Source organism: Meleagris gallopavo, chromosome 2 (genome assembly GCF_000146605.3).
Source record: "Meleagris gallopavo isolate NT-WF06-2002-E0010 breed Aviagen turkey brand Nicholas breeding stock chromosome 2, Turkey_5.1, whole genome shotgun sequence".
Classification (NCBI taxonomy): Eukaryota; Metazoa; Chordata; class Aves; order Galliformes; family Phasianidae; genus Meleagris; species Meleagris gallopavo.
This window is the reverse complement of record NC_015012.2, coordinates 74664622-74689124: the sequence shown is the minus strand read 5'-3', so window position 1 is coordinate 74689124 and position 24503 is coordinate 74664622. Positions and strand designations below refer to the sequence as shown.

Genomic DNA, 24503 nt, shown 5'->3' with positions numbered 1-24503 from the left:
AAAAAAAAAAAAGAATTTTTTATTTCCTCCAGAGATACCTTATAATGTGTCTGAGTATGAAAATTCTCATACAAAATTTCAAATACTCCCCAGACATAATGCAAATAATCAAAACAAAGTTGCAGGGAAAAAACAAACAAACAAATGCTTCTTCAACTCGAAACTTCCTAAAAGACTAAAAGACAGTGGGAGAAACACATCATATGCATATCCTTTTTGAAATAGAGAGAGAGAGAAGGGAAGAGTAAACTGAATATTTTCATTCATTTTGCATATCTTCACTCAATACTCTTTCTGTTTCCTTTGATAACTGACTATACTCTTGAGGTCTGCATTTTTTTTTCCTGAAAAGCTTTATTAACAAACAGCATGGGAAGAAAAAAATAAATTCTGAATCTTTTCAATTCACATCTCCAGTCAATTTAATCTTCAGTGAATACAACAATCCTCAAGCACCGAAATTTCCTTTTCGCTATCATATAAATACTCGACAACATTTTAACCCTGATAAATACAATCAAATGATTCTTTTCTGCACCTTTCCAAACTTTGAGATGCCTCAAAACCATGCTTTTGGGGAGGAAATAATGATTTTCACTATAGAAAATGCATTAGGACTTACTGATTGTCAAAAACTGCAGAAGAGAATATTTTGACTGATAATCACAATCTGCAAATTCAAAACAGTTGATAGACACTGTATTTTGATCTTTAACATTGTATTTGTCCAAACAGTAGCTATTTGAATGTAAAAAAAATGAAACTCACCTGCCTTTTTTGTATACCTCGTGTATCTCCTTTCCTTGTCGGTGGACTCTGCATTCAGTGGATAAAACCCATCCCCAGAACAGCAGGAAGATGCTAAAATGCATTTTATGGACAGTCAACATGTTACCTGAAGGTTCTGTGTCCAGAAATAGTCCATACAAGAAGGAGAAAGCCAAAATGTAGATCCTGTTTCTCTTTTTAAGACATTATCGGTCTGATCGTTATTGGAAGGATGTTTACTCATACAAAAAATCATCCTGCAGTATTTAATCTGGACAGTGGGGAAAGCAATTTCCACTAAACCTATAAATCCCTCTACGTCAGATGGCAGGGATTTTCTAGCAGTGTTCATGTATTCTCAGAGAACAATTATTTTTTATCCAAACAAGCTATTTTATTAATTGGTTTAAATTGAACCCTTTTTTAGTATCTGTCATAAACGGCACGTGTATTTCTGTCTGGTTAACCAAAGTAGTGCAACTGATCAGACAGGTGTCATAAGTCATTTTTAATCACCAAACTTACCTGTAGATTAGTAACATTTGTTACAGGCATTTCAATAGATTAAAAAGTGTTAATAAACATATTGGTTTGCAGCAAAAAATGCTAATTTCCACTTGGATCTGCCGTATAGTGTTTTGATCCTTTTTGTTTTTCTGAATACTTTAGCAATCAGCGGTGGTCGGACTGGACAGGTCAGTGCCGTCGAGGTGTGGGTCACATACCTCATGGTTGAGCAGAGTCTCTGGGAAGCATTCCAGTGGGGACAGAGTGGGACAGTGGGACAGTGGGACAAAAGGACAGTGTGAACACAGGGCTGTTTGGAAGGATCCTATCAAAGAAGAGCAGCATTATGCCAGAGCTGTGGAAGAGCTCAGAGGGTTGCTGTGCTGGGTCTCATGGGGCTAACAGAATTCCTATTCTAGCTACTGAAAATATCATGGGCAGAAACACATGGTTGAGCTAGCCACACTGCTCACTTATTTAGAGCTTGCTCTCTTGCTGTATTGTTCACAGTTTCAAGTTTACCGTTGTCCTACTCTGCATCTTCCCACAAGGCTTCACAATCACCTTGTCAGAATATTCATGGCGATTGCTCCTACCACATGGTGAGGAAGGACAGCCTTGTCCTGTCTACTCCTTTGCTTACAAGGTAGTTCCTCTGCCTGTTACCCATGAGCATCTATTTTAGAGCAACTTGTCAAGTCATCCATCTCTTTTCAAGGAAGTCCTTTCCAGAAACTCTTGGGAGCAGACCTCTGCCTTGTCTAAGCTGCCATAGCTTTATTATCTTGAGTGAGCATTTACACTGCCATGGAGTCCACAGAATCAACACATCGAAAACCTCTGGAATTTCATTCCATCAACCAAGATTCAGTTTAATGAATTGCTGGGCTAAAGCTGTGTCTTCACAAAGTCACCCAGGCTTCAAGAGATGAGGAATCAGTCACCACTAATTTGCTTAAAAGGTTAATCGCTGGTGCTGTTCAAACTCGTACCCATCTTATCTTCAAAAATGATCTGTTTTCAGTTTCCACTGATCCATTTGCCCTTCTCAGTGGGGATAAAAGGTACCTTAATGGCTGCTCTTTTCACCTAATGATATTAGGTATGCTCTAATCAAATCACTTGTCAGTCTTTGCAATAAACTGTATAAAGTTTCTCTTATCTTTGGAATAAATTTTTGTAACTTAATGCAGTGGATCAGGTTGTCTAGCGAGGCTGTGGATGCCCCCAGCCTGGAGGCATTTAAGGCCAGGCTGGATGGGGCTTTGAGCAACCTGGTCTAGAGGGAGGTTTCCCAGCCCATAGCAGGGGGTTGGAACTAGATGATCTTAAAAGTCCCTTCCAACCCAAATCATTCTATGATTCTCTGATTCTCTGATTCTCTGATTCTATGATTTTATTAAAGCTCTGTTCCCTTGCTAATACACAAGAAAGCTTTCTGGGAACACTGAGGATTCACACACATTGAACAACCATGAATCCACTCAACTTCCCAGGAAAAGCTGAGGTCGCTTGATACACATAAGAGAAGTATCCTCTGATGAACCAAGGGAATTTACTAGACGATATTTCGAAGGCCCAAAACTGTGTTCAAACAAAATATTTTGTAAATATTATCCTTAAATTTTGCTCAGCCTCGAGCATGAAGAGATGGAGAGTTAACTTTACCTACTTTCTCTGTGACAATAACAGAAGACTAAAAATTCAGCAATATTTTCATTTAGTACATAGAAAGTCTGTGAGTACTGAACAAGAAAAGAAGGAATAGTTTGCAATGAACAATATTTTCAAAAAATCAGTCTGTTTTTGCAGCTTGTAGACTAACTATGAGATGACTGCAGTTTCCTCAGGTGAATTTATTATTTAAGTTTTCCAATTGATATGTTTGGGACGGGAAGTGTTTCCTAGGGATTCAAAGTGAAACATTGTAAATGTGAGCCACTGTTTAATTTCACTTGGTTTGATAAGCCCACAGCATTTATTCTGGTTCACCCATCAAGTGACTGTTCACAAATACAAAATTAAACATATCCCCTTCATTCTAGATTCCCAAGTAGCAGCATATGTTCTAACCTTTTACCTGTATCTGACAATATTCAGTGGAAAATCTTAAAGCGAATTTTAGAATGTCAGTTGAAAGTTGCAATACCTTTCCCTTTGATTACTACAGTACCAGTTCTACAGGCAGGGGAGAATGTGAAATGTTTATGCCAAATCCTTTGTAGACATTCAGTCTATAGCCACATCCAGGAGCAAATGAAGAAGTAAGAATGGACTGCTGAGATGAAGACAAGTGAGTGATGTTGAGCTTCATAATAGGAAAGATAATTCATTTCCTTTTAATGGCTGAAGGCATCTTTCCTGGAATGCTTGTGTGCTTGAAGTCGGATACCAGATTTATCTGGGTTAGAGTAGGAGCTGAATGCAAATGCTAATCTACGATGAAAAAAAAAAGTAAATCTCAAGCAACTGAATGAAATGAAACTGTACAGGGAAGGTAAAAAAAAATGCAGAGCACTTGCTGAAGCAGAAATGAATACCTGAATTCTCAGTGTTGATTTCTATTCGCTCCAGTTCTGGGTTATCCTAAAGTCCAGCTCCATGTCTGCTGGCATCAATGGGTTCTCATATGGCTATACACTGCTTCCTTTTCCCTGCACTCACACTTCTGCCAAAGGGTCTGAACATGGAGCCAGGCCAGAGGGACAACACGGCAGAAAATGTACCATTTCTATTCTTCTCACTGCCTCCAGAACAGTGCCCTGTACTGCCTTGCGAGTCCAGTCTTGGCCTGGGGAAGGGCAGCCCCTGCATCCACCCCATGCATAGAGGCATGGCCTCAGTTGGGATGCAGCCCCAGTTCCTGCTGAGCTTGGAGGCTGGGTGGATACCATCTGGCTGACACTGCTGCCCCTGCTCAGGAGCTTTGTCTCTTTGATCCTCAGAGGAGTTCAGTGGGACCTTGCACTTTGACTTAGTTACACATTTTTACCAGGCTGCTTAGGCATTGAATCCTATATTTCTTGTCTTTTTCACTCACAAACGATGATGAGAAACATCCAAGAAGTAAATATTTCATTCTGCTTGACCCAACCACATTATTCTAGTTTGAGTCAAACAGTTTGTAAAATAAACACATTTTGAGGGGGAAAAAAAAGTACTTTTTTCCATTTGACCAAAGGAAAGTCAACTATTTGCTTGATTCTGTTTGTAACCAAGCTATTCTCAAAACAACAGCAAAGACACTGACTCATCTGTATACTAAGATCCTGACCTTGCCAGGAGTAGAAATCTACTCTGAAGAGCAGCCATGCAAGCCACCAGCCATCAGAGGAAAGCAGAAGTGCAATGTATATGTCTGACACAATGACAACTCTACACAAATCATGAACTCGACCTTCTCTTCTTCAGTTAGTTACGTAAAGCTTAAAGCAGCACACTAATATACAGTATACAGAGTGCAAAATATCCCTGGATCAGCCTGCAACAGCCACACATAAAATATTCCATAGCATTTACATTTTCTAACCTCTTCCTAATGGGTCCTTGCCTTTGTCCAAAAGCTTGTAATGCAAATATGAATGTGTCAATACATCTCTGCTGTGATTCATGTTTGTAGTAGCTAGAGGAGCACAAAGGCACCTGCACAATTGATGTGATGCTGTTTGACTTCTGGGAAGTTGTTTACCCTATGCAACTCTGGTTCTTTCAGAAATGGCACTCTGTGTCTCCAGGGCACGCTGCCAGAGTAATGTTTAGCGGATTCAGTTATGGATGTTGTCAGAGACTAAAGAGTTAGTGGCATTTTTGAAGCCATTACTTGTGCCTGCTTTAACAAGTGTACTCCTATTCTTTAGATTGCTTACACAAGAAATGTGCTCACTGAAATATGTCAGCTGGATTCTTTCTATTTGTTAGATACAGGACTGTCTGGAAGATTCACTGTTAAAGAATAGCGAATGACCCTGAGTTCAAGATGATGGAACATCTTGCCACTGTTCATAGAGGCCAAAGATTTCACCATAGCTTTGGCACTTTATTATCATGTTTGTCTTTATGCCTCTGCCTCTGGTCCCTCTTGCACCCCTAGCTAGGCTCACACATTCCTCGTAGTCAACACTGGGATTTCTGCAGATAGTGAGGAGGATGCTGATGAACCACAAGAAATCATTAACATTAATGAATAATTGGATTTCAATGCAACATGAATGGCAGGGAGGAGAGGAGTGCCAACGAACCCATGACCCTGAGCATTCTTATCACAGAATGAAAATCAGATAGAGGTAAGGCACTGTACATGTGCCTCTAAGCCTTTATAAATCCCTAAATGGATTGTGTGCTGTATAAAAAGAAAGGGAAATGGGCCAAGCTTGCACTGGGCAGAAACCTGAAAGGCCACAGCAAACAATGTGCTTGAGTGAATTGCGGTGCTTTGAGACTAATGCCTTTGGCTGTTGTCCCTCACTGCTGGAATGAACAACGATGCTACAGCACCACAACGAGGCAACCCTTCATACCGCTCTACTTTCACTAGAACTCTTTCCTCAGGGATATTTTTGTCCACCCAACACTTCTTTTCTCCCTGCTCAACACGATATTTTGCCCAGGGAGACCTCTGAGGGTTCACAAGCGTCTTTATGTGGTCTTACGCTCTGTCTGAGAGATTATGTGCGTTGCGTGCTGAGCCGTGCCCTTTTGTTTCAGCCAGTCCTGCAATTTCCCAGAGCAGCGCTAGCTGGATTAGCGGCTTTGTGAACGCTCGGCAGTGGCACCGGGGCTTTTGCATGGAGATTCTGCTGCTAGAACTGGGGAAAGAGGCTTTAAAAAGAGAAAGATACATAAAAGATAAAAATATGTTTAAAAAAAAAAAGATACTTTACCTTTACCCTTAGCAGTTGAAAGGCACTGAGTTGAATAATTGAAATATGCATTCTGTTGCTTAACAGAAACTTGAAAAATATACAGATATACTAGTAGGAGGCAGGGAGCAGATGCTATGGGTGTTGAGAATTCCTCTGGCATTCCCCATACATCCTCATCCCATGGATAGGGATTGATTTTGCCCAACTACTGTGGTCCCCAGTTCTCATTATCCAGCCCACATCATTCATTTTTCTTTTGCAGTAGATATGTTTCTAGATAGGAAGGATTTCTCAGGTTCCTCTGCTCTTTCCAGAGCCCATCTGCATTACTCCCATCAGAATTTTCATCAGTAATAAACTCAGTGCCCCTGAAGAAATAATTCAAAGTGCCTTTAAAAAGACAGGAACAAAATGGAAGAAATAAGAAGGGTGAAGAGTCAGAAATCCTTATAATGCATACATGGAGCCCTCATAGGGCCATCTCAAGGCTAATCCTAATGGAGGAGTGAGTAACAGTAACAGAACCATCATCAGCAGTTCAGAGAAATGCTTAATAGGAGAATTGTTCTGCCAATATTCAGAGGGGATTAAATGAACAACCAGAGTAATTACAGCTCTCAGCATGACACTGATCCCAGGCAAAATATTAGAAAGTCTGATATGATACTCAATAAAGAGTTAGAGGGCAATTTAATTAATGTCAATTAGCATGGCTTAAAAGAAAATAGATCATTCCAAGCTAGTCCATTTTTCAATTAATTTCAAATGTGTTTGCTGGGGAAAATGAGGCTATGCAATGTGATTCTGTAAGGCATTTGATGTTGCACCATATGGCATTTTGATTAAAGAACAACAATAATACGGTATCAATATTACATTATTCGCAAAATAATGAAAACATTTAAGAACTGGATTAAAAATGTGTGTTGAATGTGGCTGCAAGTGGAAAACCTTCATCAGGAGAAGAAAGAGTCTGGTTCTTTATCCTGTTCTGTTCTTGCCAATGAGTACAATACATACTGCTTTCTGATTAAGCCTACAGTAACAGAAAGCAGCTCAGAAAAACTGGAAGATCACAAACAAGGGGCACATGGAATTACGCAAGAGAAGGGCCAATAAATAATGGTGTCTTTTGTTTACACCCTACTGCACAGACATTCAGCCAAAAGCCAAAAATGTATTTTTCCGTTGTTTTATGCAAAACGTAGCTAGGTAAATTCTCTGCAAATGCTCCATCAAAAATACACTCATATTACCTGAAGATGGCTTCAGCAGGACATACTACCTGCACTGTCTTTCTCCTTGATGGATTCTTGTTTGGTATTTTGAGGTAATGCATTCAGTTCTGCTTGTGCCCAGGAACCCTGACTTTGTAAACCAGCTCTCAGCTCTGTTTTTATCAAAGCCACGACCTTTTCGTATAGAATTTTAGAATCACTGGGGTTGGAAGACACCACTAGGATCATCTAGTCCAACCATCAACCCATCACCACCGCGTCCACTAAGCCTGTCCCTCATATATTCCTGGCTACTTCAGTACGGCTCCTTTTTCCTAAGAGCTTTGCAAGTCTTTTCCCCAGTTACTGTAAAGTTTCTGTCTAAATATTCAGTCTCAAGAGGACTTGCCTTGAGATCCCCATCTTTTGGAATTACTCACTTCCATGGGTGGCCATCTGACAGACCCATCAACCAGCCAGTTCTGAGATATTTCATGGTTTTACACTAACATTAGAATATGACTGCAGATCTGGGCAGCTCTAATTGTAATATTACTTGAATTTCTCTGCTGAAATGACATTAGTCTAGTGCTTAGATGTACTGAAGCTCTGTGAATTATACAATCATTTGGAAAATTACCACTTGGCTCTGCAATCCATCTTCATCACCATAATACTGATGCCCCAACAAAACAAACAAACAAACAAAAAAAAAACCAACAAACCAAGCAACAAAACTACATAAGTACACAGAAACAAAACCTGATATCATCAACTGCACAGAAACACACCAGCCCTGCATAAATAGGAAGGCAACAGCAAACTGGGACCACAGATCTATAATATGCCATTGTGATGTCTATGGACGCAATCTAAAAGCTGCCAGATGGATTATAAAAGATGACTATCAAATTGCACAGATAGATAGACTCATCTGACACAGCTTCACTGCTACAGCTGGTGATGGTTACTGCCTTCTGCTCTCACTCTACTTGCAGTTTCTCCTGGTCTTCAGAACCACAACAAAACAGGAATGTCCCAATACACATTCCCCACCCCACCTCCCTTTAGCCCATTGCCAGGAAGTGTAACTCCATTGCAGTGCCACTGCTTTGTTCTCTAGATTTATGCAGGAAAACTGGATTTATTTTAGACCATTTTCACCAATTAATTTCCTGTCAAAAATTTTTATGCTAGCTATAACTTAGCCTCTGCTCCTATGGCTCTTTTTCTTCAGATTACATATGGCATAACATGGGAAGATAGAAGACTGTAATTAGGAAAACATTAGTCTGCTTGGAATAATTAATTGAAATAAAATGTTAATAGGAAGTCTTGTTTTGTGTCAAGAGACTGCAAGTGCGAAAGAGTCAGCAGAGAAGTATGTAGCACAGAAATCACTGTCACTGGCAACTGAGCCAGTTTGGTGTACCTGTAGAGCTTCCTGAGTGCCAGAGTCCTACTTGTCCCTCTGCAGGAAGAGGGGCTCCTCAGGTGTAACCACAGACCCCTCTTGGAAGAAGCTTATGGGGCACAAAGACAGAAAAGTCACCCAGAGGAGCCAGTTCATTGTTTTGCCTGTGTGACCCAAAAAACAAACTTCCTTTGAAGTATAATACTGGTGACCAACTTAATTCTGGGCACATGCAAGAAAACACATCAAGCAGACACCTAAAATTTTCACAGAAGGATCTGAATGGGAGACATCAGCACCCAGTGCCCTGCCTCCTTCTGTTGCTGATCCCTGCTGCACCAAAGACAAAACAACAGGCCACCTGCCCTTTCTCTCACCCAATCATACCATCTACATTTTTTTATTAGTGGAATCTGGTATCTGGTTTCTTCCCATTCCTAGGCATGGTTTGGGAGCCATGCATTTCATGACACAACCACAGCCTAGAAATGATGTATTTACCACCTGTCATGATTTTACTTTCTCTCTTTGGTCTGCAAAAATATCGGAATCTTTATACAGGTATGAACTGAGCCTTAAGAGAAAATCTTGATGTTTGCACTTCCTCTCTAATCAGTACACAGCAAGGAACAGGCTTGACTTCCTCTATGATCTACTAATAAAGTCCTGAGGGTACATTCAACTCTTACTCCTGGGAGATCTAATTCAGACAAGGTTTCTCAGGGCCCTGTACAATTTTGGATTCCTCCAAGTGACAATTCTGCAGCCTTCGTGAGCAGCTGTATCTTGCAGCTGTCATTACTGGGGGAGGCAGCGTGCCCTGCACTGAGCAGGGAGCAGTGATTCAGCAGGGGACAGCCAGCTCAGCAAGGGCAGGAAGGACTTGACCTGCAATGAGCAGAATCTGCCCAGGAAAAATAGAGCACCAGATGTTGAAAAGGAAGGGGCTATAGTGTCAGGATTGTAATGTGGTAGATGAGCTGTGTTACAAGAAAAGCTAGTGTTTGTTGTTTTTTTCCACTTACTCACATGGTTTTACCATTGTTTCTTATTGTCCCTTCCAAACCAGGTCAATGCCAGTTATATGAATCCATGCACATCCCCCATGCACTACAGAGGTCACATGCTGAGAACATTGCAAAGAGTCACTGATGTGTGTGATAGCAGTGCCAGGGAAGGGGGGCACAGAAGTTCTGCCAGAAAGGTCCTAGTGGCCAGTAAGGGGAAACAAGATGAAGAATTGGCAATCTCATTCACATTCCTCAGTTTTCAGACAAAATGAACGGGATGCATGCATCCCCACGAGCACAGGTACACCCATAAAATAAGAAAGCCTCAGCTAACACCCTGACATAATAAATACAGGGTTTGTGTGTTCTCACATCATCGCTTCTTGATGCACATCTGTACTCTTCCTACATTTGTCCTTTCTTTACCCTCTCTGATCATTCACTCTATTTCTTCTTGTGCTTTCAATCTGGAACACTGCCTTAGTACTTTTTTGCTTTGCCAGCTCCCTGCAGTTCTGGGGGTGAGTTTGAGAGTGAGCAGGCAGCGGCACAGGCAGGAAAGTGGGCAGTGGTGCAGGCAGGCTCCCACCTGCTGGAGACAGGCAGCTCTGCAACCACTTCTCCCGGCTGCTCAGCATTGCTGTTCCTATTATACAGCAAGCACCAACCCCCAGTCTAGGAGGTGATGGAGGTGTATCCATCACTTTGGTTGACACATCCTTTGGGTTGTGTCAAGAGAAGCTACCCCAGCAAGAAAAAGAGATTGCAACTAGATGAGTGTTTGTATCTGGAAAGAAACAACAAACCAAGCAGTTTCCAGGGATAGAAAGACTGACGAAGAGATATCAAAAACAAAAGAAAAAGTGCCAAACCTTTTTCCTCTATCCCTCTCCCAAAGACATCACAACAATTAGGGAAAGCTGCCCAGCAATAGGGGTCTTGTATACGGCTTGTGTACAACCAGGAGTTTCACTGAACCATCTTAACAAGCTTGATTTCTTAGGTCAAGAGGGGAATTTGTTATCAGAGACTTGATACTAATGGCATTTGAATGCTTTATCTTTAAAGGCAAAAGGTGTTGTGTTTTTTTTCAGAGAGAAACCCAGAGCGAACCTAATAGAAAGGGAGACATTGTTTCGGGATGCTCTGAGTGAGGACCCAAAAAGTGGACAGCTGGAAGATATGCTGATGTGAGCCCAGAAATTCTCCAGAAGCAGCAGAAATATCTCCGGGCAATTCAGCCCTTGGTATGTAGGAACGTGATGGCTGAGTTTTGTGCTGAATTTATAATGAACAAAGTCTGGAAAACAAAGCATCATTATCAAAAGAGTGAATATTCTAAGATCTAGCTTCATCTTTTTAACAAGAGAAGGTTGCTTTCCCATGATCAAAAATGGAATTATGACATGATTACTCTCTTCCCTGCATAATACACCTGGAAACACTGTAGAAAAAATGGAACTGTGTATTCCTTACAAGCAGACACTTTCTGAGTGTTACTGAGGGGCTTGGGATGTGGTCTCATACACCTGATTCTTCTAAAACCCCAAAGTCAAGAACACCTCAGTGTTCCTGCAAACTATTGTCTGATCTTTTTTCCTTTCTCTAGTGATGGAGTAAATTAACTATATATATATACATATGGTTAATTTGTGCATGCTTTTTGCATGTAGCTTTGTATGTGGCTTCTGCAGCTATTCAGAAAACTCATCTCTCCCTTAAAGATGGACAGTGTGCTAGATCCAAAAAGCCACTTACAGCCTCCAGGCTGGCAGCCCTCTAACAGGAACTCCTTTTGTGGGCCAAAGAGTTAGAAGACATTCAGCATGCTAGAGGGATGATTAAGGTAACCTAGCAGGGCTGTTTCTTCTCTGATGTCAATAACTGAAAGCTACTCATGTCACCGCTCACTTTGTGTTAGTGTCACAACTTATTCAGATGTTTATGGATATGCCATGTAATTTCCATTACATCATATGCAGGCTTGGACATGGGCAGAAAGGAGGTGGATTTTGCTTTGTGCTGAGAAGTCCAGAGCTGCTCCTGGGCTTCTCTGCTCATCCAGGTCTTCTTCCTGTACCTCACACAAATGGCAAGAACTTGAATTAATATCTCAAAAAGGAAAATGAAGCATTGAGCTTCTCTGAGCCCTTAGCAATTACAGCATTAATCACCTGATGCACCTCTTCGGAAGGCTCTGCTGTGAAACTTCTCCCTGCCAGCCCTTCCTGCTCCTTGACGCCCCTGTTTATGCAGGGCTGGCTTTGTTCTATGCTTCCTTCAGGTTTATCTGCTGCCTGCAGGTCTGGCATCACTGCAGGAAGGCGAGGAGAAAGGAAAAGAAGAAAGAAAACTCAAACATCTCAGACACCCCATCCCTTTCTGTCTCTTCCCATTTCACCTGCTGATTAGTCTCATCTGTCCTTGTCTATTTACATGGCATATCTTGGCTGCAGGGGGTCATACTGTAGGAACATTTATTTTGTTTATGTCAAGATACTGTGAAATATTAAATGCTGAAATAAAATGAAGCGATTCTCTCTTTTAACTACAGTTGTGAATTTAATTCTGGTTATTTCCTAGGAGATTATCAGTAAATCAGTAGGAAGCTGTCTGACGATAAGTAAGATGAAAGGCAGTAGAAGCCAGCACTCATATGCACAGTTCTCTTTCCCTTCCCAGTGTGTGAATCACATCTATTGTATTAGCATCCTTGTGTCACAGGATAGCCATAGCAACATTTCTTTGTGACTAGATTTATTACTGACATTACTCAATGATGTTTCAGTGGATCTGGCATTCATGTTGATTTTGCTTTTCATCTCCCAGCTTTGGGGCACATCTCAATCCCTCATTCCTGGCTGCAGAGTCCCACTGGTGCCACCTCCTGCTCCCACATGCTGCTTCTACACAGGGGGCTGTGGCCAGGGAACCTCCTGCCTCCACACCTCCTCCACACTCAGCATCGGCACTCTGTGGTGAAGCACACTGTGCTCTTGAGGACACAAGTGCAGATGTCCTGGAATTAGGATCTAATTGATGTTGGCTGAGCTGCAACCTCTCTCCATATATACATTTTATCTATACTTCCTGCAGTGGAACAAAGCCGGATTTGGAGGTCTGCTGTGGGTGGATGATTGCAACCTCTGGTCCATGGCCAGAAGCGTTACATTACATAAAGAGGTTTTCTCTTCATTAGGGATTAATCTGTGCTAACCAACTGTCAGCTGTTGGTAACGAGGGGTTATTAACATGCTGCCTGCCCCAGGCTAGGAGAGTTCATCTGACTTATGACATTAGATGCAGTATGAAATTGCACTTATCCATATCCCAGATGCAGGAGCCCAGCTCTTGGGATTCCTACACCAGCAGCACTGAGAGGAGTGAGGGCAGGGCTCTATCACCTGGCTATCGTTGCTTGGTTGGGAGGGACTGTGCTTGTCCTCAGCAGGCATCGAAATCCAGCGCCAAAGTTGCACGGCTCCTCCTTCTTTGAATATTGTTCCCTGTGCAACGTCCCTACCTATGCTGGGAAATGTTACCCTTGGGCAGAGAGAAACATGATGGCAGAGACACCTGTGCCAGCTGTCATGAGCTATGGACACAGAGCATGCAGGCAGGCCATCACTCAGCAGAAAAGCAGGTGGAGCTAAGGCAGGCAAGAAACGCATTTAAGAAACATTTATATGCTGTGTTAAGGTACATGGTTTAGTAGGGAAATACAATACAGACAATTGGACTGGATGACCTTTGAGGTCTTTTCCAACCTTGATGATTCTATGATTCTAAGAAGCTTTGTTAGGCCAGTCTATGAAAAGTCTGCAGTTGGATACCCATCCATAGAGATCCGTCCTGCTGCTGCTCCTGCAGGAGGGAAGATTACATGTTGGCAGGGCTGCAACAACGGGGTTTTTGTTGGGATTTCCTTTATACAAGCTGGGGAATCTTCGGTGTGCTATGCCAGAGCTCTGGTGCCCAACAGCTCTTGACTCCAAGCTCTCCTGAAGCACCCAAGGACTGATCTCAGTGACCACCCAGCCCCATCTTCCCACATCTTGAAAATCTCTGCAGCCTCTTTTCCCTTCCTTTTTCACCTGGCTGCCACTGACCTGTCTCGGTTCAGTGCCTACTCACCTTACAAGGGGCAGAAACTGATGGCAGACACCAGCAGATAGCTGGAGGGGGTTGGCAGCCAAGCAACATGAAGTTCTCCCCTCTGAGTTTTCTATCTGTGGTATGAAATGAAAACAGAGAGCAGGGAGGTAATAATGATTTGCTATGCCTGAGACATAGCAAAGTGTTCACAGTGTTCAGGCATGTCCACACTGAGGGATCAAGATGGGAGCTGGCACCAAAGGCAGTTCAGCCAGTACAGTGCTGAATAACCAGTGTATGCAAGCCTGAATTTGTCCTCCAAAACATCAAGAGAGGACAAGTAAATCTGTGCAGAATATTTTTTCTATTTGCATCAAGTTGTTTCACCTCCTGCCAATTAACTTGGTTAAATTAATTGCTGATTGGATTGACATGGTAAGGAAAAGGCCTTGCGGATGGGGTTTGTACTGCAAAACAGCCCTAGTGATCTCTCCCTTTGGCAGAGCACTGGAGCCATTAGTCACATATTTTCATGCCATTTGTCACCAGCTGTGACGTGGGAAGAATATTGACATGCTGTAATTTTTACATCAGCTCTGAGAGGACTAAGGGAGAGAAAGCACAAATGTTACAGCCATGGTTAAAGAAGAAATAGAGAAGTAAGGAACAGCTAACGGCTTGGCAAAACTCTGCCTTTAGCATGGTCACAGTAATACTTTCAGTTGGGATGGGGGGAAGTGTTTCCAAGCCTTGCCTCTTTCTCTTCCCCCTTTTTCTTTGTTTTTTATGGAAGCTGTGTCCTCCTAAGCTCGGCCTGAGGATGGTGAGGACAGATGGTGAGAACCCTCCTGTGGGAGGGCTGAGCTTGGGGAAGAGAGGCCAGGGGCAACATCACCCCTGGGCCACATCGCCTCAATGCCAGGCCTTACTGCATCGCTGAGGTAACAAATGACATGCACTGAGCTCATGCTCAAACCCAGCTCTGTACAAATGTCGGAGAGGGCTCTGGGCAGCTCAGCAAAGTGCTATTTCCATCTAACAGCTCCACTCAAAATTGAGTTACACGGTTTTCACTTCTTTGATCATGTAGGGCACAGAGTGCCCGAGAGCCTGAGGCAGGCCAGTTGGCTGCATGTCATCAGCAAGTCCTCCCATTTCAATCCTGTTCTTGCTTTCTGTGCTATATACCAGCTGCTCTTCAAACTGGCCAACCCTATGAAGCAAGGGGCTCCCCCTCCTCCCCTGGGCTTTCACAGGTAGGTATGGCAGGTCTGATATGACAGACATCTGGCAGCAAAGTCTGCAAACAGCCATCACACCGAGGCACTGAGCTCCTCCATGGACAAAATGGAAAGGGCAACCCCTGCCCCCTGAGAAAAAGAAGCCTTTCTTTCCACACACCGACTTTGGGGCAGAACACAGCCACCTGGCAGCACTGACCCCACAAAGAAAGGGTGCCCATAGGGGCATAGTGTGTGGGACCACGAGTTGAGGAAATGTCCTTGTTATCTACCTTCTCCAAGGTAGTGGTTTGCATCCATATCATGGTCACAACTGGGGGGACTCTCCAAGCTGGTTATGGTCTCCAGATCTGACCCAATCAGACCTTCTCATGCATACGAAGTCTGCTTGAGCACTGCACTGAGCATCTAGCAACTCAGCAAGGTGTGCTAGCCAAGACCACTGCCTCCTGCAATTACGTGGCCTTTCACTTGTGTGGCTCTTTTAAGAGTGTCGTTTCTCCCCACCTAGTTGTTGAATAGTTCCACCTTTCCCATTTTCTGTCCTGAAACAGCAGCTGGCAAAATAGAGGTACTTTTAATTGGAGGCCATTGCAGTTACAGTCAGCAAGAGGCAGTAAAGGTCTCCTCACGAATTTATTTATAAAATGTGGTCATTATGCACTTTAATAGTAGATTTAAAATTTCATGATTGAAATGAATTTATATCATAACAAAAATCCAAATAAAATGGAAAGATCCAAGAGGCTAGAGACTTTCACAATCCTAGCATTCTGTTGCGTTTCCCAAAATACATTCGTTCAAGTAATTGAAACTATCATTACCATTAACTTGTCCTTTCGTTTTCTTCTCTGAATTCCCTCTAAGCTAAACAGACAATTTTTGTCTATAAATCTGTGTGACAAGTAGAGAAGATTCTTTTTTTCCCCTTCATCATTTATATGCATTTTCCACAGGTTGGGTTCCCAGGCATGTTTCCTAAGCTGATTTCTATGTTTGTGAGGGCACATATCAACACTCACAGCACCCTAAAAGACTTGTGGGAGAAACTCCATTTGATCAACTAGCCAAAATAAGCCTTATGTGTTTTCTCAGAGGCAGGAATCAGTCTTCTTATCATTTTCTAAGGACTTTCTAGTTGCTCTGAGGAGTGGACAACTCACAGTTGTCCTGGTTAGGGAGTCTCTAGTGAAAACAAGGATGGGGGATGCCCTTCAAGACACTCCAGTATTATGTGGCTGCCCCATGAACAGCTGGCTAAGGATCAGGTAACAACATGCAGCCAGAACTGTAACCCAAACCTTCTGTCAAAACAGCAACATCACTGTGTGCCACCACTCTGTACCACTGCCTTAAGGCTTGGGGATAACCCACCTCTTCAGAACTGGGCCCTGGGGCTGCCAGCTTGTAGCAGAAATGCTAAGTCATGGCCTGAACCAGTGATTGAGCACCTGGTGGGAAGGCAGGGCATGCACCTGAGTGACCAGAAGGGCTGGAGCCAGGATCGACCCCCTCCCAGACCTCATTTAAGGGTTGGCAGCAGAGGCGAGCATATCTTGCTGGAGATCCCTGCCTACCTGGGGTCTTTCAAAGGTAAGCAGCTTTTTTTCCTTTGTTTCTGTATCCATCATTGCTACACTTGGGCTTATCCTCATTTGCTGCAGCCTGGGACTCTGCTACCCTGCTGTCATTGCTGTGCTTCCCATCACATTATAGTGTTATACAACTGAACACAGGATGTGTGAGAATAGTAAGATCATCACATCAGTCTGGAAATAAGCTTATGGCTGGACCTCACTATGTCCTACGCCCACCAGCTATCACAGTGTGACAAGCAAAGGCTGACTTTCAGCCCTAGTTTGCTGGTCACTAGCTGCGATCCTGCAGCAGATGCACAATGGCAGGTGAAGTATTCTTTCACTGGCATGATGAAAACTAGCAACAAAAGCTAGTGGCACAAGGCACAATACATCTGGAGAACAAAGCTACGTCTGAGCCTGAGCACCTCTTGCAAACCAAGAGCCAGAAGCCTTTCCTGCCAAGGGCCTTGTGTCGTTCTAGGAGGCAGCGCTATCTGGGTTGTCACTTTGGGGCCTTGTTCATTTCCAGAGCAGTGCCTGAGCTAAAGGAGCCAGCAGAAGGACTTGTTCCATAGAGCACAGGACAGCTCCTTGCACAAAATAGAGTAACCACATGATGATGTGTGATAGTCAGGCATCAGCTGCCCAGGAGAGCTGGGTCTTCTCCTCCTCTCCTGTGGGTGTCCTGCATGGCTGCAAAAACTGGACACAAAGAGCAGCACCTGCCCTGCTCGTGACTGGTGTTTCTCCCCACTGTTCTCACTTCATCTGAAACGGCAATTCTCTAACTGGGAGAGTAATGACCCTGGTGCATTATTTCAGATGTCATTTTTGTGAAGGAATTAATCAGCTTAGTGAGTCTGGATTACATTTTAATTTTAATAGTGCTAAGTCTTGCTGTTTTTTTAAATGCATTTTTCAGTTCTTTAAACTTCAGAAGGGTAGCATCCCAGTTGGACTCTAATCTTTTGGCTGGGGAAACTTAACAGACAAGAGCCATTATTCAGTGTTTCTGGTATCAGTCTAGCCTGTATGTGTTGCTTTTCAGTTGTATTGTCTGCATGAGGGATAATAGCGAAGATTGGGCAGCTGGGGCCTATGGGCACTTTTATCTTCCATTAGTACATACGGAGAGAATCTTTTCAAAGCACAAAAGAGGAATTACATGACAAGATTTCATTCATAGTCAAATGAAGACTGAGAAATCTACCTTGCCATTCAGGCTTTTGAAAATGTGCCCTGAAATTTTAATTACTAAAATTTCTTCAGTTGTGAGCTGTAGTTATCACAAAAGATCTCTGTAGCTTGTAGCAGTAATTAATGGCTTTGGTTTCCCAAGGAGCTTTATATACTTAAGAACTTGCATGCTTCTACTGAGTTTCTTCCACCTTTTGAGACACTTTTTATTTAAAATCAGTTACAAATAAGATGTTTATTCAAATATTTTACCACTGGTCATTAACTCGCATGTAGCAGATTTTGGAAACAGAGTTTAAAACATACTTTAAAATTCACACCACGAAGTGGACTCATTTCCATCCTTTCCAGTTGCTATTTAATTACCAGGTTTGATTACAGTTATCAGCACAGTAGTTTGTACCCATTGTACAGTCAGATTAATATCAGCCATCTTGAAATCTTTTCAACGCATCCTTTTTTCTGAAGAAAAACATGAGAGCACACAGAAATTATTGTTTATAGAATAATTGACCAGTGCGTTTTTTTGTTTGTTTGTTTGTTTTTTGGTCTTTGACTGGGAATAAGAGCCTTTCTCCAGATCAACATATTCTGTAAGTTTTTCTCAGGCATGGTGTAATTTACATTCAATATGTTGCAATTTCACATATGTATGCTATTTGACATAGGTACACATTCCAGTGTTTTCTTTTATTTCCTACCTGTATGTACATTGTATATATTTGTGTGTGTGTGTGTGTGTGTGTGTGTGTGTATACGTTGTGGGTTGTATTGCTTTTTTTAAATACATGATTTGGTAATACAGAAGTAAGAATATGATGCAAGCAGACATAGGAGTAGGACTGACATTCTGTCTCCTCGCAGCTGAATTGGGTTATGCAGAGATGGTGTACTCATTAGTAGGCTTTATTTCCCCTAATCCCTTATGCACTTCTGGAAAACCTGTCCTTTAGTAGGTTAATTGTCCAGATGCTCAGTGCTTTACAGAACTGGGCTGCATCCATCACGCAGTTGTCAGAGCCCAGCTTCTTCAGGCACTATTTTCTAAAACATTGGTTGGATCTTGTGGCTGCAAGTCAGTGCTCATGAAGTCTCTTGTAACTCAGGAGAAATGAGAGTTGAAATTACTTCTCAGTATCATACTTTAATGTTCATTCTAGCTTCATGTCTAGCCAGGCTCCTGTTAATAATCAGAAAAACAAAATTCATAACCTGGCAGAGGTGGATGTCTTAGTTTTATTCACATCTATATTTTTCATCTATTGTTTAATGAGTTGTAGTTGTAAGTGGTGCTCAAGATAGAGATTTTGTTTTTCTTTAGTGAAAATATACCCTCCTTGATGATGTTACATGCTGTAGAAACAGATGTGAATTCTCCAGTACATTCCACTCTATCAGTCATGTACACCAGCATACACAATAACAGTAAGGTAGTCCTGTTCAAAAATCATAACTTCTCTGTACATGCCCTCCTTAAGTCAGTTAAACCCCTCATCACCTCCTGAGGTAGGTAGATGTCATTGCTCCCCATTTTCCTGATGGAGAAGCAGAGGCACTAGGAGACTGAATCCATGTGCATGGGAAGACAGCAGCACCAGCAGTGCAGCCCTACTGGCTCCTGCAGCATTCATCCCACAGCAAAGATTTCTGCCAGCTCCACTTGATCACCTCAGCACCGTGCTGCTCACCGTCTCATGCTCAAAGCTGCTAATACTGAAGATGTCTCTCCTGTTTCATTCAGGCTTTAACTTCTCAAAAGTTGAGAGGGCTTTTTCTTTAGCGATTTTTATCTCTTCGATGTAGTTATCTTCACCTGTTGATGCTTCAGGTTTCAGCTTCAAGGGTGATGAGTGGTAAATGCATGAATCCGATGGCTCAGGATAGAAATGTCATAGAAATGTCAGACTGGGATGCAGGATGAGCCTTCCTCTCAGATGCTGCCCTCCCATAGCTCTCCTTCTCTCCAGTGGTTTCAGGGCTGTACTTTCCTACTTCTATATTCACATAGAACTCCATTAAATCCAGTTATTACTGTGGCTGATGAAAGGAAAAATGTAGTTCCTCATTTCAGTTTCCCTGATCGCTTCTGTTTCCAGTAAGTGTGACCATTGGTGTGACTTAGGCAGCAATATCTCAGGCACAAAGAAGATTCTGGGTGTTGCTGATAGTCTGGAGGTTGCAATTCGCAGCCCACTTCTATGTCCCTTGAGATTTCAGGTGCAAGATTTACTGCTGTGTTAAGTTTAAAACAAACAAACAAAAAAATCACACCAGTAAATAGTTACAGTTTTACTAGTGTTATGTGTGTGTGTTTGTTTGTTTTTCCCTACATTAATGTGATTTAGTTGAATTTTCATGTCCCAACCCCAGTTACATGTAAAATTGAATCTTATCATTGAATCAGTGTCAATCTTCAGTCCTGGGTCTTTATACTTCAGTCTCTATCCATTCTGCTGCATTTCAGCTTAACAGCAAACATTTTGATGAGCACACTCTCCTCCACAGCCAGAAAGCCATGATGTTTTTCAGAAACAAAAGGTGTGCAAACCTGGCCAACATTGTCTAGTTGCTATCATGTAGAAAGACTTGGGTTTTATTCTCGGCATTTTCAGCTGACATAACAGGATGAAAAATGAAAAGCCAAGTACCAAGGCTTGTTACAATGCTCTCCAGCTGCTTCAAAGTGCTTACAATGACCTTGGAGCCAGAGGTCCGAGAGGGTTTTCATTGAATCCCACAGTATTATTCTTGGCTGCTTCAATTTCTGGCATGCCTATATTTCTGCAGAAGGATATTCTGGCAAGCATCTCTCCCCCTCAATCCGAAAACTCTAAACAAAAGGGCAATGTGCTCGTTTGGAGAAGCATGTTGGAATACACAGTTTCTCTGTGAGCTGCATTTTCCTCGCAGGGATGAGAAAAATCTTTGAACACTACTAGCACTCCTCTTGATAGTTTTCTGCTTTTGGAGAAAGTGATGGGTCCCAGAGATGCTGCCCATTCCCATATGGTGACTGTGCATGCTACACACGAGTATTTTAATTACCTGTGCACCCTGGGAGATCTCTTCTGTGAGTCTGTGGGCTGTTTTGCTCTGCTTTATCATCGCTCCTTACTTCACATCTCAAAATAAAAAGACCACCCACTCAAACATACCACCAGCACTTTGGTCAGCCAATGTTCCTTCTGGAATTAGTGTAGGCCCTGTCCAGAGAGAAGGCAGTGTGGACCCTAAAAGGATGTCTTGTTCATAAGTCAATGGAAAGAAATATAATTCCGACACTTCCATGAGATTCTAAGTTGCATATGTCTAATCTCCCAGGAGAGTCTACCTCAGTGGTAGTCCATTTCACCTCCACTGTTGCAAGCCCCAAGTACACATACAGCACCTTTTGGGCAAACAGAGGGCACAGATTTTCAAGTATGAGAAACAGCATGTACCACAAAGCCAACGAGAGCTGGAGTGGGGGTTAGAGAGCAAGTAGAATAAGCTCCTCCGTGATGCCTGCGCATGGAGCTGCCCATGGTTGGAAGTGTCCTCCTCTTTATCCTCCAAAGCAGCAGTAAAATGATCAGTCTTCTAGTAAAATTATCAGTTTTCTGCATTTGCACCCAAACTGGACTTTAAGAAGTACTAAAGTTTTGTAACTGTCTTCTGCTTCAGTCACTGCTGTGCCAATATGCCTAGCTAAAGACAGACCAATATATCAAATTAAAAAATATGTAAGTGCCTGGAAATATTAATCTGGAGTATTTATCAATTGCATGAGTGTTCTGGATGATGCGCAAACCCACATGGCCTTTCAGGCCTCTCTTCCTTGATGAATTAGAAGCATTGCTCATGGCTAAGTGCACAACCATCTTTTCTTGTTTTTCTTCTTCTGGGACCACCTGGCTTCTTGTGTAACCTGCCAGGCTGTTGGTATCTGATTCACTGTAGTTTCCATCCAGCATCATAGTTTTTGAATGAGGTATCCCACACGTGCAAGGAAACTGGAACATAAGCGAGAAATACAGCTCAATATTAGAAGAATACAGAGCTAGAAGTGGTGAGTTTCTTGTAGGAGACAGCTTGTGAACAGTAAAGTTTGAAGTGTGAGTTGGAAGTGTCATAATGCAAAATAACTTTGGGAACAAAAACAAAAACAAAAAAAAAAAAACCAAACTTTTTTTTCCTTGTTCCAAAAGGAAGAGATGTGGTTTAGCTATACTTGGCAAGCAGCTTCAGAAACAATTAGAGAAAGTAATTTTGCAGATAGAAAAATTAAGTGAAAGATCTTAGCTTCACTGTCCAACTTCACTGTCTTGAGATTCCTTGCTATGCATTCATTGTGCTTATCACTCAAGGGCAAGATACAGTGTTCTGTAGCAATGTCTTATTCAGTACACACTATGGGGAAAAAGTGCCAAGTTGTGGTTTCACAGATATACACAGTATTTTCTATGTAAATATGTTTTTGTTTGTTTGTTTGTTTTTTTAATAAGACAACAGAGAGTTACAAGAAGGGTGTAGAACCCACCTCTTTCGAAGTCCATTTCAAAACTCACAATGATTTCAGCAGTGCCAAAATGCATGCCACAGTAAATGCGGGAAGAATTTTAAATAGGAAATAGTCTTCTCACAGTAAAAATCTATGTTTTCTGTCTTAACAATACAGATAATATGTTTGTATGCAATAAAAAACAGCCTTCTTTCTGCAAGTTCCTGACTCTGGTTCCCCACAGTCTGCTTTGTCTGCTTTCCTCACCCAGTAATACTTTGCCCTCTGTTCCTTCTTCAGGCAGTTTTGACATTTGCATTATCCAAGGACTTTTTATAAGGACATCATTCAGCCAAAATAATGAAGTATATATACTCAGAAATACAGTATATTCAGGACGCTACTGAAAAACTCCACACTCAAGGCTTGCTCTTCAACTTATTTAACCAACGGCTCATGCTGCTCAGTGAAAGCTTGAGAAACAGTGTATGAGCTGTTTTCTGTGTTCTAGTCATAACCAAATGCTTTGACAGCAAATGGTGTGAAGAAAAAAAAAACATGACAAGTTTATAGCCTGTTTGCTCCACTCATTAGATCCAGGACTTTTTCTGAGCAGTCCATGGGTACAGTTGAATGGTTGGGTTTTAAGACATATGTTATTATGAAGCAGATGTATCTGAAACTTGAGGGGTTTTTTGTTTTTTTTTTGTATGAAGAGAAATTTAATTTATCTTGGGAGAGAGGTAAAGTTATATCACTTGTGTCTTCCTCTCCTCACTGTCAAAAAAATACTTTGTCATCATCAACTGGTGACACATCTGGGAGCTGGAGGGTAGAAGGGACAGCAGGTAAAGGCAATAAGTTTATCACTGCAGGACCCAACAGAGAAAGAAATTGTGCAGATGTACTTTTAGACCCAGGTCAAGCCACAATTCCTTTGGCTTAATGTGCTGATGGTCATCCTCGTGGACATGGGAGCCTAACATATTAGAAGCTCACCTTCGCTCTATCTTAAATCACCAATGGACATGTAGAAATATTCCACATAATTTTAGTCTATGTTGACATTAATAAATTAAATATTGCCAGAGAGTTTCCCTGGGCATAGGAACATTACTGACAACATTACTGAAGTGTCAGAAAGGTTTCTGGCTTCAATTTTGTCCAGACCAACTAGCACCAAAAAATTTCTACGTATGGTTTGGACATTAGCATGGAAACATCAAAAATTACAGGCATTACCTTGGCTAACTGTTGACGTTTGATGTCAGGGAACAACTCTAATATTATATTAATTGAATCCAATAAAAATATCAGATTAAAAAAAAGAAAAGGGTGGGGGAGGGAAGGAATGAATGGCTATCATACCTTTTCCCGGAGTTTCCTCTCCTTTCTCTCTTGCACTGTGGTCAGGTAATTCACTGCTGCGTATTCCAGCACCGAGAGGAAGACAAACACAAAACTGACCCACAGGTAAATGTCCACTGCTTTGATGTAGGAAACGCGGGGCATGGAGGCGTTCACCCCAGTGATGATCGTAGACATGGTCAGCACGGTGGTGATCCCTGAAAAGAAACAACAGAAATAAATGGTTTTAGCTGATGAATTCTACACAGCCTTTAGTCTCTAGAAAAATAGAACTTTGCTCTACAAAATACTCTATCAGAAATTAAATGTGAAGTATTTAGTATTAAGTCTCTTACTGATGCAGAGCTGTTCTGCTGCCTGCATTTCAGCTCACTAGAAGGGCTGGGTTTTGAGGAGTGATAGGAATCAAAACATTTTGAAAGTGACCACTATACTACATATACATACATATCGATGTTAGCACGTGTAGGTATTTATACATACATATGTATGTATAATTGTATATGCAATATGTATGTGTATAGGGGTGTTTTGTTTGTGTGTTCATATATTTAGATAGATATAAAATCATTAGAAATAGTGTATTTGGTTTGGATACTTGTGGAGATAAATGTACTTGCAAGCTGTCAAAGCTACTGAAATAGAGAAAACAGAGCCAAAATGCATTCATAGCTTATATAGCCTTTTTAAAATAGTGACTGCTACAAACACAGCTACTATTGCTCATTTTTTTCAAGAGGTTCTTGATTCTACTTTTTTTTTTT

At 41.9% G+C, this 24503-nt stretch overlaps 2 protein-coding genes across 5 annotated transcripts in view; both read right to left on the bottom strand.

Moving 5' to 3' along the window:
• The window catches only part of LOC100541243 (gamma-aminobutyric acid receptor subunit rho-1), a 36755-nt gene extending 35721 nt beyond the window's left edge, over positions 1 to 1034 (bottom strand). The window contains exon 1 of the mRNA XM_031552533.1: positions 769 to 1034. Coding sequence (XP_031408393.1) covers positions 769 to 890 — 122 coding nt within the window. The 5' untranslated portion in view covers positions 891 to 1034. The remainder of the gene's footprint in view (positions 1 to 768) is intronic.
• A 15706-nt stretch (positions 1035 to 16740) lies between these two features.
• The window catches only part of LOC100540835 (gamma-aminobutyric acid receptor subunit rho-2), an 81161-nt gene continuing 73398 nt past the window's right edge, over positions 16741 to 24503 (bottom strand). Inside the window, exons 8-9 of one of the 4 annotated variants that reach the window (XM_003204352.4) lie at positions 23740 to 23936; positions 16741 to 21883 (exon numbers count right to left, since the gene is read on the bottom strand). In XM_003204352.4, the coding sequence (XP_003204400.1) occupies positions 21575 to 21883; positions 23740 to 23936 (506 nt within the window). In that variant the 3' untranslated portion in view covers positions 16741 to 21574. The remainder of the gene's footprint in view (positions 21884 to 23739; positions 23937 to 24503) is intronic. The other 3 variants (XM_019613102.2, XM_019613100.2, XM_019613101.2) reach the window with 3 other exon arrangements.